We start from the raw sequence: 12000 nt of genomic DNA on the forward strand, positions 1-12000 counted from the left end.
AATTCCGTTTCCGAATGGTTATCGTACCTTTGACGGTACCAGAACACTACTACCTGGTACTACCAAGGGCAGTTCGACTGTGAACCAACCAATCCGATTGATTCTTTGGACTCGACAAGTCCACGCTTCTTCCGAACCGGTTCAAAGGGATCATGGACCGGTTTGCAACCGACCGCACGCAGCACCCTGACAGGTCCGCGCTTCTTTCCAACTGGTTCAAAGGGATTTTGGACCGGATTGCAACCGACTGCATCCAGTGTTAGGGATTTATTTGTCTGTGATCGACAACAATGAGGTCCGAACCGGTCTTCGCCTAGGGTTTAGGGGTTTAGGTCCAAGTCCAGAACCAGAACTCACCTGAACTTAATTCGCGGAACCCCAAGTTAGAGCCTAGTGTCAATTCTCACCCCTGACCACCTGCGTTTACTAAACATTCAAAAACCCTAATAAAACCCTCCCCCATGGAAGAAGAAGAAAGAACAACAACCAATCTATCACAAATCACTGAAATGTCAATCATCAATGGATTATCTTCTTGGCGCTGAAAATATCTCTAATAAAAATCTCTTCTTGAAAGATGATACATTTTCTACGCAATTTAAACGGCGTAAGACGGTTAAGTTCTCATCCTGTAAGCTTCATTTTCTCTCTTTCTAACCCTAATCGATCAACTTCTTTAAAACCCACTTTGTTTATCTATTTGATTCCATTTCATTTATCAACTGAAGCAGAAATTAGTAATTCTCGAGAAGATTTTAATAAAGAGTCTATAGTTAAGATCATTAGGGAAGAAAAATGGGATGATTCTAGAGTAGTTGAGTTAATTGGTTCTGTTTTAGCTCCCATTAAGGTTTCTAGGGTTTTGGTTGAGTTGAGGGATGAACCTAGTTTAGCTAGTAAATTTTTTGATTGGGCAGCAAAGCAAAATGGGTTTTGTCATACTAGTGAGTCTTATGGTATTCTTATTCATATATTGTTTTCTAGTAGAATGTACTATGATGCACAAGAAGTTTTGAAATCATTGATTTTTTCGAATCGGGTTGTGCCTGGTTTTGATGTTTTTGATGTTATGTGGTTGACTAAAGGTGTTTGTAAATCAGGGTTTGGAGTCTTTGACGCGTTATTTAGTGTCTTGACAGATTTGGGTTTGCTTGAAGAGGCAAATGAGTGCTTTTCTAGGATGAGAAAATTTAAGATTTTTCCGAAGGCAAGATCTTGTAATGCCCTTTTGCATAGACTTTCGAAGTTGGGTAGGTCGAATATGTCAAAAAAGTTCTTTGAGGACATGATAGCTGCCAGGATAGTTCCGTCGGTTTTCACTTACAACATTATGATAGATTTTATGTGCAAGGAAGGGGATTTAAGTTCTGCAAAGAGTTTGTTTTTGCGGATGAAAGATACGGGTTTGACACCGGATATTGTTACGTATAACTCTCTTATTGATGGTCATGGGAAGTTTGGCCAGTTGAATGAAGCAATTAGTATTTTCGAGGAAATGAAGAAGGCAAGTGTTGATCCTGATGTTATAACGTATAATGCACTTATAAACTGTTTCTGTAAATATGAGCAGATTGCTCAGGCATTTCGCTATCTTCGTGAGATGAAGGAAAATGGGATTAAGCCTAATGTTGTGACGTATAGTACCTTTGTTGATGCTCTTTGTAAGGAAGGGATGCTTCGAGAAGCAATCAAGTTTTTTGTAGACATGAGATTGGTAGGTCTCACTCCGAATGAGTTCACATATACTTCTTTGATAGATGGTAATTGTAAAGCTGGTAACCTTACTGACGCACTGAAATTGTTTAGTGAGATGGTCGAGGCAGGAAGATGTCTGAATATTGTTACTTACACGGCTTTAGTGGATGGACTATGTAAAGAAGGAAAAGTAGAGGAAGCCGAAAAAGTTTTCAGGGCAATGTTAGAAGCTGGAGTTGTTGCAAACCAGCTAATGTATACAGCTTTGATTCATGGGTATTTCAAGAACAGGATGGCAGAGAAAGCGATGGACTTGTTAAAAGAAATGGGTGAAAAATGCATAAAACGCGATATATCATTATATGGAACTATAATTTGGGGGCTTTGTGACCTAGGAAAGCTCGAAGAAGCAAAGCTCTTAATGGATGAAATGGGAGAATGTGGTTTGGAGGTAAATCTCTTTATCTACACGACATTCTTAGATGCTTATTTCAAGGCAGGAAATGCCGCAGATGCCCTCACCCTTCTAAATAAAATGCAGGAATCAGGGGTTGTACCCTCGACTGTGACATATTGTGTCTTAATCGATGGTTTATGTAAGGCAGGGATGATAAAAGAAGCATCCCATCAATTTGATAAGATGGTAAATGTTGGTTTAGAACCTAATGTATTTGTTTATACCGCTCTCATTGACGGGCTTTGTAAAAATAATTTCTTGGAAGAAGCCAAAAATCTTTTTCAGATAATGCTGGAGAAGGGTATACTTCCAGATAAAGTGGCTTTTACATCTCTTATGGATGGAAATTTGAAGCATGGAAATCTCCAAGAGGCTTTCGACGTTCGTAACAGAATGTTGGAAAGTGGGGTTCAGCTTGATCTGCATGTTTACACTTCATTAATATGGGGACTGTGTCAATGCGATCAAGTAGAAGAAGCACGCAATTTGCTCGATGAAATGATAGAGAAGGGTGTTCTTCCTGATGAGGCTGTATATAGTTGTCTTCTGCGGAAGTATCATCAGCAAGGGAACTTGGACAAAGCTGGTGAATTGCAAAATGAGATGTTAAGAAGGGGTCTGATACACGCTGTACCAAATGAAAAGACGTGAAGAAGATAGTTAAATGCATGGTTAAAATTCACCATTGGCTTTTAATGATGCCTAATAGTTCATGACTCTGTATCGGCAGTGTTCGGTCATCAGCGATATTGTACTGGATGGTGAACTGCAGGTCATTGTCGCCCTTTCAGATAAAGTACTTAAACTCTCAATTGAATCTTCGTGAGGTGAATTATTTGCTATTAGTTCTCAGCATGTGCATTATATTCTTCTCCCATAGGAGTTTATGCTGTAAATTATTGGCTTCGGAGTCGAACCTCCTTGTCTCACTACAAAAAGAAGGCGTCATTTCACCCAGTTTTAACTTTTCATTGGGGTATTGTTGTTGCAGGATTTACAGTGTGCTTAATTTACAGCACAAGGAGGTTCATCAGACCTGATAGAATGATCGCTAGGATCATTTAACCACTACTCATTTCCTGCAATTTTGTTCGAGTAAGATTGAGTTTTTAACCTTTTGTGTTTTATATCATGGTGATTACTACTGTATTTCTTACTTTTGCTTGATGGTTTAAAACTTCTACGACAGGCTTACAGCTTGGTGGGGCCTAAACAAGACAAGTGTCACATTCGGAGGTCCAAAATTCAAAAGGAATTAAGCCATTGATTTCGTCTTAAAATCTTTCAGTCAAGCCTTTCTATATTTCCTTCAATTATAAAGATCGGCTGCTACACCACTTCAGTTAGATATTTAGATTGGAGCTAATAAGTAACATCTATCAGCTTACATGGGTTAAAGTGCATTTTTTCACCGTAGACACTTATTACAGGTCATTCTTTTTCCACTTAGATACTTGCAAACCTCTTTTGCCGTAAAACAATTCGTGCTGCAAAAGAATGATGTTGATGCTGTTCAAAGAGAAGATGACAAGTGTCGGGAGAGAAAGCCATAAAAGAGTTATCCGAAGTATTCTCATAATAGATGAAGCGGAACTCAGTGAGTTGCAAAAACTGTTTAATAATATGATACTTGTATCACACACCATTTCTTTATTCCCGAGATGAAAGGATGAAAATATCCTATGTAGCAATACTATGTCAAATTATACTGTCTAACTTGTAATGCTAATAAAGGAGCAATATTTCTTGTTTTTTTTTTTGTTTAATTATTATTACGAGGCTTTATCTTTGTAGCAAATAATGTAATTATGTTTTTTTTAAGCTTGTCGCTTGATATTCTAATCAATTCTTTTTTATATAAAGAAGTGCACGAGTTTTTCTTCATATAAGTTCTTAGTAATGATATTTTCGAACATAATGGTTAGCCCATGTATTTGTTTTTATATATTTGACTGCAGAAATCATCAGGATGCTGTTGGTGTGCAAAGTTTGATGGATTAGTTGAATTTTATCAGTCAAACAAGTGTTTTGAATACGAACCCTACAAATTGCATCTTTCTGTTAGGTCCATGGTGAACTGTCACCAGTCGCCCTAAGAGTTTTTGTGACATCATTCTAGTACTGATTTGCTAACTGCAGACAAGGGAATTACTTTGTACGATTTGTTAGTAAGTATTGAAGTATATGGAGAAGGGATGCATGAATATGTTGTATGATTCAATTTTATGTTTGATAAAGAGCTAACTTAACCACATTAATCATCTTCGAAGTGCTGCTTATTTCCTGGATCTTTATCCCACAGAGACTGTTCAGAATTGTTAGTCTTCTTTGATTGTTCTGGATGTTTTTATCTGAAAATTATAATTCATGAACCAAAGCTTTGGTTGCCTACCATCCATGAGAATTGAGAAGCTTCATTGCTATCATTTAACTGTATCGATCTGATATTCTGCAGGTATTTGCCTCGCCGTTGCTGAAAGAATTCAGTGCCTACTATTTCTAGAGTTTCTAGCGTGAAGAATTCATTCGGTCCACTACAACTTGTTAACAATGACCAGCCAGGTTCAATCTATCCCGATTTGGTTTCTTTATTTACAATTTCAATGGTTGGTTGCAATTGAAGAACGGATAGTTAACACACATTGCAATAACTTGATTAGTTGATTTCGGTTCTTATAAGAGTTATTGTCGGAAATTTTGTAGTTTCTTAACATGTATTTCTTACATTTTATTCATACTAAAATTTTGGAAGATGGGATTGAGTAATGGGCCTCAAATTTGCATAATGTTCTACAGGAAATACTTCTTTTTCTCTCCTTATAGGAAAGAGACACCGAGTCCTTGTACCACAATGGTTCCTACGTAGTCTGACTTTATGTTTGTGGTCTTATGCTTCTTGTCTGGTTCATAGATTTCCGTAGGAAGTGCAGAAATGATGTCAACCCGTTCAGATATTCTAAGTGGAGATCCTCTCAACATGCTAAGAATATGGAAGGAGTCTTATTCTTGTACTTAACGGGACCTTTTCTACTACCACCTGGTATGTCTTTATTTTCTTTACAACCAATTACTTATCTTGTCCCACGTTCTTGTTACATACCTCGATCCATGAAGTTTGAATGGGTCATACTATTGCTTGATGCCCAAAAAGTTTGTAATCTTAAATCTGACGAGTGTCTCAAATCAGATTTTACTTAGAATGTGTTTTTTCTCTTTGAATAGCTAACTGGGTCAATTTTGGCTCCATTTGAGTACAATATTTCAGATTCAGACAATGAGAAACAACAAGCATCACTTAAGACACCCTAGCTGAGCCTCCATCTACAAAAAATATTTCCTCTGCATAATTTACCTAAGCTAGTTTTGGTAGGTGTAACTCAAACCCTAGATCTTAGGTTACTTTTTTTCTGCCTTGTGATGCTTCTAATAGTTATTTGCCTATTCAACTATTATAAAAAGAAAAAAAAACCTATTCTAACAACCAAACTTTGGAGTCTTACAACATTATGACTTACCCAACATATATTATTAAGAAATAATTATTAGGTCTCTGTGTAGGAAAAGAATAACAGAATATTCGAACAATTAACAATGTCAATTTGCTTAGGCTTAGCTAAGAGATCATGCTTAGAATATGCCCCTTGAAAGATTCTATATTTTAATGAAATTAAACCCACTATTTAGGACCTCCCCAAACTTTATTCTAATAATCTGATCTTGATCTAGTATCTTTTTACGGAAATGAAGTATGAGAAGAGATTGAAACAACAAATTCAGGAGACATTACCAGAATGGCAAAACAAATTTATATGTTACAAGGACTTGAAGAAGCTGGTTCGACTGGTAGAAGAGTCGATGAAGGTCGAAGCAGATTTCATCTTCACTTTAGATGCAGAGATCCATAAATTTAATTGGTTTTTTGTCGAACAAGAAGAGGATTTCATAATCCGTCATGAAGTAAGAATTAGATATAATTTTCATGGCTCTTTAATTATCTAATTCACTAACTAAATATTACGAACTGAAGTCATATTGGTGACAGGAATTGCAAGAGAGGATCAAGAAAGTGATGGCTATATTAGGACCAATTGGAACCCACCCTTCAAGAATGGACTTTACAACAAAAATTGAAAAGATCAGAGATGATATTGTCAATTTCCATGGAGAAATGGTGCTTTTACTTAACTACAGTAATATCAATTTCACAGGTTCGATTGACTTAAGACTTGTTCCTTGTTTTCTTATGAATTTGATTCGTTTAAATCTAATCCGAGCTATATTTCCTTGCAATAGTATCATTCTTATCAAATTTAGTCATTATCTTTAGGGAAGAAATCACGTCTTAAAATCGAAATCTATTAGTTAACAAGAAGTGGAGACATGATTAATAACTTGAGTTTTGCAGGACTAGCCAAAATACTGAAGAAGTATGACAAGAGAACAAGCCGATGTTTACGCCTACCTTTCATACAAAAAGTGTTTGAAGAACCTTTCTTCAAGACTCATTATGTCACGAAGCTTGTTAAGGAATGTGAGAATACCATCGAAGCAATTTTCGTATTAATGGAGGAAGATGAAGAAGGAACAAGAAAAGAAAAGGACAGTAGAAGTATAGTAGTTACAGAGAGTATACTCAAAAATACACTTGCTGCATTAATGACAATGGAAGAGATGAAGACAAGTTCTACTTGTAATCAGTTTTCAGTTTCTTCCGAGTGCAGTAGAATCTAATTACCTATAATCAAAAGGCTAACCTTTCCATTTTACTATCTAATCCAGATTATGTAATTGGAGGAAGTATCTTGTAAATCATAAAGACTTAATCGTTACTATTTTCCAAGATAAAAGTTCAATACGAATTTCCGATAGCACCTTTTGATAGGATTTCTTGCAGTAGCGTGGCTGAAAATTTGGGGTTCTGTGCTAGGTTTATTTTAATTACGGTGTTGTCTGGCATTTTTTTTTCAAAGTCAGATATGAAATTTGAATTACATAAATTCCTACACATGTAAAGTACATTTATGAAATGAACTACATAAATGATTATAATCTTATTGCTAGTTCCCTTTTATATTTGGGAAAGATTAATGAAACAATATCAACAAAAATTTTTATCCCAAATCATATAGTTACTGCATCTTTGGATCCATATCTATCTTTTTTTGGTTGAAATTGGATATATATCTATCTAGTACAAAATTAGACATTATTTGTGTTTAACGAAAAAGAATTAAATCAAAATATTTTGTAAAATAATCCCACATGAGTGGCGAGACGGAGTATGATGCTCCTCTTAAGAGGTTAAACACTCTTTTCTAGTGAGACTTTTTAAAACTGTGAGGCTCAGTGTACCAAAGCGGACAATATCACTAGCAGCCTAAAAGGCTGGTCCGCACATCCTACAACACATTATCATCACAATTTTTTTCACTGTGATGTGGTCTTGAGAGCCTGTGTTGTAAAGCAACCCCACATTGGGGTCTTGAGAGCGTGTGTTGTAAAGCAACCCCACATTGATGGTGAGACAGAGTGTAGTGCTCCTCTTAAGAAGTTAAGCATCCTTCTCTAGTGAGACCTAGTTGTGTCAAAGCGGACAATATCAGTAACAATCCAGAAAATTGGTCCGCAACATCCTACACCGAAATAGTGGAAAGAATTCTATTTATGTCATACTTGGTTAGTTTTAAAAGAACGAGGCAAAAGTAGAACAATATAGGTAGGACAACGAGAATAGTACGAGGCTCGCAATTTTGGGAGCTTATGACTCTTCAATTCCAATGTCACATTTCCAATCCCAAATTATGTACTTGTGTGTGATTTTGATTTAATTTTCAACTGCAAATTATTAGTTTCAGATATATAATTTAAATTTGATATTATTGTGTAGAGGTAGAGAAATTTAAAAAGATAAAAAAAAAAAAAAAAATTAGAGAAATAATTAATTAATTAATTTTTTTTTCTTTTTAGATTCACTCCAATTATACCTGTTGTGGGACCCACGGTCAAAATTGGGCCTGCAAGCTCAACCTCGAGGTTCCCGCGTTGGAGCGGGCCGAACTGAGGCTGCCGGCCAAGCCCGAGCACGTTGGGGTTGCTCCAATAATCGAATTGGAACCATTACCCTATTGGGAGATCCATCAAGGCGATGATGAATGAACCATTAGAACTCCCCCACAAACGACGAGATTTTGAAAATTAGGGCACCAAATGGCGGGAGAGGAGACGTGTTTGTTCTGCAAAATTGCTCGTTCTTCAACTTCTACACCTCTCCTCCACTCTGTAAACATTCTTTCTCTATTCCCTTTATTTCCCTCTTTTCTTCTTCTTATTACTAGATTTTTAAAAATTACCCAAATCAATCTAACTTTGATCTTCAATTTGTTGCTTTTGAATCCCTTACAGGATGACAAGGTCGTTGCATTCAAGGATATTAACCCTTCTGCTTTCAGGTAATTTCATACAAAAAAAAAATGGATCTTTTCTCTGTTTTGGGAAATGGTAATTGACCTCATAATTTAGAAATTTAATGCTCCAATCAGCTTAATCGGTCAAATATATAAATGGGTTTTTTAAATTGTTCTAGTAAGATTAATAATCTATTAGCTTAGGGCAACAGATTGTTTCCATCATAAATATTACTATTCATGGTTTAGTGTCTAATTAGGGCTGATTTAGCTAAATCAGGATTTGTAAGCTTTTCAATGGGATTTGGAATGTGGGTTCTGTAAAAGTTAAATGGTGAATTCAAATAAAATGGCATAACCATCTTTCACCTTCAATTGCGATTAACTAGTTTAGTTTAGTGCGGAAGCGCAGATTCACCTGCAAGCTAAAACTATGTTTTTGGTGCATTTTAGGTTAACTTTAGTCATCGAAGTAGTTCATGCGTATTTGTTAGAGTCGTGCTTGTTGATTGTCAGTTTTGATCACAGTAAGATATTAGCAAGGACCTGAGTTGGACCCAGACCATGGGTATTGGACCTTTCAAGACTACAATGGGATATAAACAAGTCGGTTTGATGTGTTGTTTATACCCTAACCACCATCCTCCTCTTCTATACCATACTTACAATATACCTCTAGATGGACATGCTCACAAACAAAAAACACTCATCTTATACTTTATAAACCTCGATTCCATTTCGTTAACTTTTATAATATATCATGATATGAAATATTAGGCTATTCTCGAGTCCGCAAGTTACTTCTTGTGCACTACTGTTTACAACATTTTTCCATTCTTGAAGCTTCCTTTTTATAGTTTCACTTATCATATATATTAATTATTGATATCATTCTTTTGCTTTCTTGATTTTAGGCATTATTTGGTGATCCCTGTGACACACATACCAACTGTCAAAAATCTCCAAAGGAGAACAGAAGATTTTAAATTGGGTAATTCCTACCCCCGTTACGATATTTAGAAACTATTATTCTAGTTTTGTACTTACCGTGCTTATGTTTTTCTGCAGTGAGCCACATGCTGAATGTGGGGCAAGATCTAGTGCATAGAGATGCACCTGATTCTACGGAATACAAGTAATGAATTTTTAACTAGAAACATATCAGCTTGTTATATTTGCTTTGAACTTTCTTTCTTTATCAAGATGAATATGTAACTTGGATAGTTGAAACTACTTTTGGTCTTTAGATCTTATTTTGTGCCTCACTAGTAACTAACGCTCGGGTACTCATGTCAAATACTTCTATCTCTAATAGGTTTAAAATGTGAGTTTTTGTATCTACATCTTGTTTGAATTTGTATTCATACGTGTTAGGCCCATGTGACAAGTTTTAGGTCAACGTCTTGCGTATAATATAAAAATGATTTGTATCTACATCTTGTTTGAAATTTTTGTACTTTTAGCCCTTAATTTTCATCGTTTAGCATTATTTGTTCGATTCATCATAAGTTTTCTCGTATGCTCCTTTGCAGATTTGGGTTTCACCAGCCTCCGTTTAATAGTGTCGACCATCTCCACCTCCATTGCTTCGCACTTCCTTTCATACCTAAGTAAGTTGTTCCTCCACCAAAATTTTGTGTTCCGGCTCTGTATTTCTATTTGATTGAAATGAGTTAAAGAGCTTTAACATCTGCTTTCCTACTTTAACTTGAACAGATGGAGACATTTAAAGTACATATCCATGGGATCCTTTGGTGGATTCATCGAGGCCGAGAAATTGTTGCAGAAGATAAAACCCTAAAATTGAAGTGATACACAAAAGCACCATGGTATCTCTAATTGTTGTGCTTGTTGGTTAAACTTTATGTCTATAACATGGGATTCACCCATTTCATGTCTAATATCTTATGCCAATCTTCTATAAATGATATTCTTCTTAATTGTCAGGTAATAAAATTTATATATATATATATATATATATATATATATATATATATATATATATATATATTTCTCATAATACTTTTTCAAGACCATTAAAGATTAGGGCTTCCATCTTGATCTGTAGTTGGATATTATGAAAGCTTACTGAAAAATATGTTTTGGTGGAAATGCATCTACAAAAATCAAACATTAGCGGTCTTTTTTTGCCTTTGAAGTTGTAAAATTTTCCATATCATAGAATGTGATAATCTATTAATCTCTAGTTCACTAGGTTGCTTGAAACTAGATATTGATGGTTGAAGTGTACAAATTTGACACAACACAAAAAGCTCTTGAACTCATACACCCACATAGTTTGAATAACACCTAAGTTGTTGATGAACTAAGATATGCTCTATAATGTGCACCTCCTTACTTGTGGTATACAAATTAGAATGGAAATGAACTTTTTTTTTTTCTTGAGAATTCGACTACGATCTACGTTAGTCGTTACAAGGCATTGATGCATCATGGAGATGTAATAAGCACGATAACCGCCTAATTTAAACAGAGAATGAAAGAGGCCTAAAGCCCGACAACAAAGAGGCCTAAAGCCCGACAAATTATTACATTATTAATAACCTTAGTTACATACAATAAATCTTGATGGCAACTGCTTCTACCGAGACTCGATCTCATGACCTCATGGACTTAAGAGGGGTGTCCAACCGTTACACCAAAGAGTGGTGGACTGAGAAAATGAATATTAAACTTATAAGAATCTTAGAACCATTCCCTACCTTTCACAATATAGAAGCTCAAAGAGTCCTACAAAAGTTAACTAGTTACCAATCTTGAAAGGGAAATTTTATACACAAGCTTTTTACAATTCACACCCACCACCCAACCCCATTTTTACTATTCACAGCCACCAATTTCTCAAATTTTAGCATGAACAACTCATCGACGGCCATCTACATGACTTTCCAGTCTGGTAGGTGTACCAACCATGAGGGAGAGCTAGAGAGAGAGGCGGCCAGAGAAAATAGGAAGTTAAGGTATCCTAGAATCACCTTTGGAAATTTTTTGCAAACAACTAATAAACTCAGAGCGTGTACTTGGTTTTTAGGGCAATTTGCAAATATCTACGTCTCATTTATTTAGCGGTACTGTTTATTTGCGTTTTACACATGAACCAATAACGAGACATCCCATAAGATTTCAATGAAAGAAGGGTTGAGTTTGTAGTTTTATGCCCCATGGAAAATCATTTCAGAAAAGTATTATAATTGTCCTTGAACCCATAAAGTAAAACTTTTTGGAGAAACATTGAATTCATTACCACAGCATAACAGTGAGAATGTTGGGAGATCGGATAACATATCATGACTAGTGATTTTCATTCATTCATTCACATTCATTTGATGTACTCCTAAATACATCAAGTGCATTTGCACCTTCTTTTTACCTTCCATTTCCTAGTTTTGGGGGTTTACTAATTTATGCTTAGAAAATACTTAG

General features: G+C 35.6%; 3 protein-coding genes across 4 annotated transcripts; all 3 read left to right on the forward strand.

The window, feature by feature from the left end:
• Nucleotides 1–245: 245 nt before the first annotated feature.
• EMB2794 (Tetratricopeptide repeat (TPR)-like superfamily protein) lies at nt 246–4036 on the forward strand. Of its 2 annotated transcripts, none has more exons than XM_086641531.1 (3): nt 246–2979; nt 3144–3247; nt 3342–4036. In XM_086641531.1, exon 1 carries the CDS (start codon nt 578–580, stop codon nt 2801–2803), a length of 2226 nt encoding a protein of 741 aa, XP_086497657.1. In that variant the 5' UTR covers nt 246–577; the 3' UTR covers nt 2804–2979; nt 3144–3247; nt 3342–4036. The 2 variants fall into 2 exon arrangements, with proteins under 2 accessions (XP_086497657.1, XP_086497659.1); XM_086641533.1 differs by having other exon boundaries at nt 399–2948.
• Nucleotides 4037–5760: 1724 nt separating this feature from the next.
• SPX3 (SPX domain protein 3) lies at nt 5761–7023 on the forward strand. The gene is made up of 3 exons (XM_086641534.1): nt 5761–6109; nt 6195–6360; nt 6558–7023. The coding sequence occupies exons 1-3, from the start codon at nt 5894–5896 to the stop codon at nt 6881–6883; spliced, it is 708 nt and encodes a 235-aa protein (XP_086497660.1). The 5' UTR covers nt 5761–5893; the 3' UTR covers nt 6884–7023.
• A 1162-nt stretch (nt 7024–8185) lies between these two features.
• On the forward strand, nt 8186–10496 carry HINT4 (histidine triad nucleotide-binding 4). The gene is made up of 6 exons (XM_086641041.1): nt 8186–8431; nt 8555–8601; nt 9471–9547; nt 9625–9691; nt 10089–10166; nt 10273–10496. The coding sequence occupies exons 1-6, from the start codon at nt 8360–8362 to the stop codon at nt 10355–10357; spliced, it is 426 nt and encodes a 141-aa protein (XP_086497167.1). The 5' UTR covers nt 8186–8359; the 3' UTR covers nt 10358–10496.
• The last annotated feature ends 1504 nt before the right edge of the window (nt 10497–12000 follow it).

This window comes from Eschscholzia californica, unplaced genomic scaffold, assembly GCF_041429995.1.
Source record: "Eschscholzia californica isolate CP2 unplaced genomic scaffold, dmEscCali1.0.p SCAF_5, whole genome shotgun sequence".
Classification (NCBI taxonomy): domain Eukaryota; kingdom Viridiplantae; phylum Streptophyta; class Magnoliopsida; order Ranunculales; family Papaveraceae; genus Eschscholzia; species Eschscholzia californica.

Coding starts and splice junctions, on each gene's coding strand:
- EMB2794 (XM_086641531.1), top strand. CDS start 578: ATGATACATTTTCTACGCAATTTAAACGGCGTAAGACGGTTAAGTTCT.
- SPX3 (XM_086641534.1), top strand. CDS start 5,894: ATGAAGTATGAGAAGAGATTGAAACAACAAATTCAGGAGACATTACCA. Junction 6,110..6,194: donor ATTTCATAATCCGTCATGAA/GTAAGAATTAGA, acceptor TATTGGTGACAG/GAATTGCAAGAGAGGATCAA. Junction 6,361..6,557: donor CAGTAATATCAATTTCACAG/GTTCGATTGACT, acceptor TGAGTTTTGCAG/GACTAGCCAAAATACTGAAG.
- HINT4 (XM_086641041.1), top strand. CDS start 8,360: ATGGCGGGAGAGGAGACGTGTTTGTTCTGCAAAATTGCTCGTTCTTCA. Junction 9,548..9,624: donor AACAGAAGATTTTAAATTGG/GTAATTCCTACC, acceptor GTTTTTCTGCAG/TGAGCCACATGCTGAATGTG. Junction 10,167..10,272: donor GCACTTCCTTTCATACCTAA/GTAAGTTGTTCC, acceptor TAACTTGAACAG/ATGGAGACATTTAAAGTACA.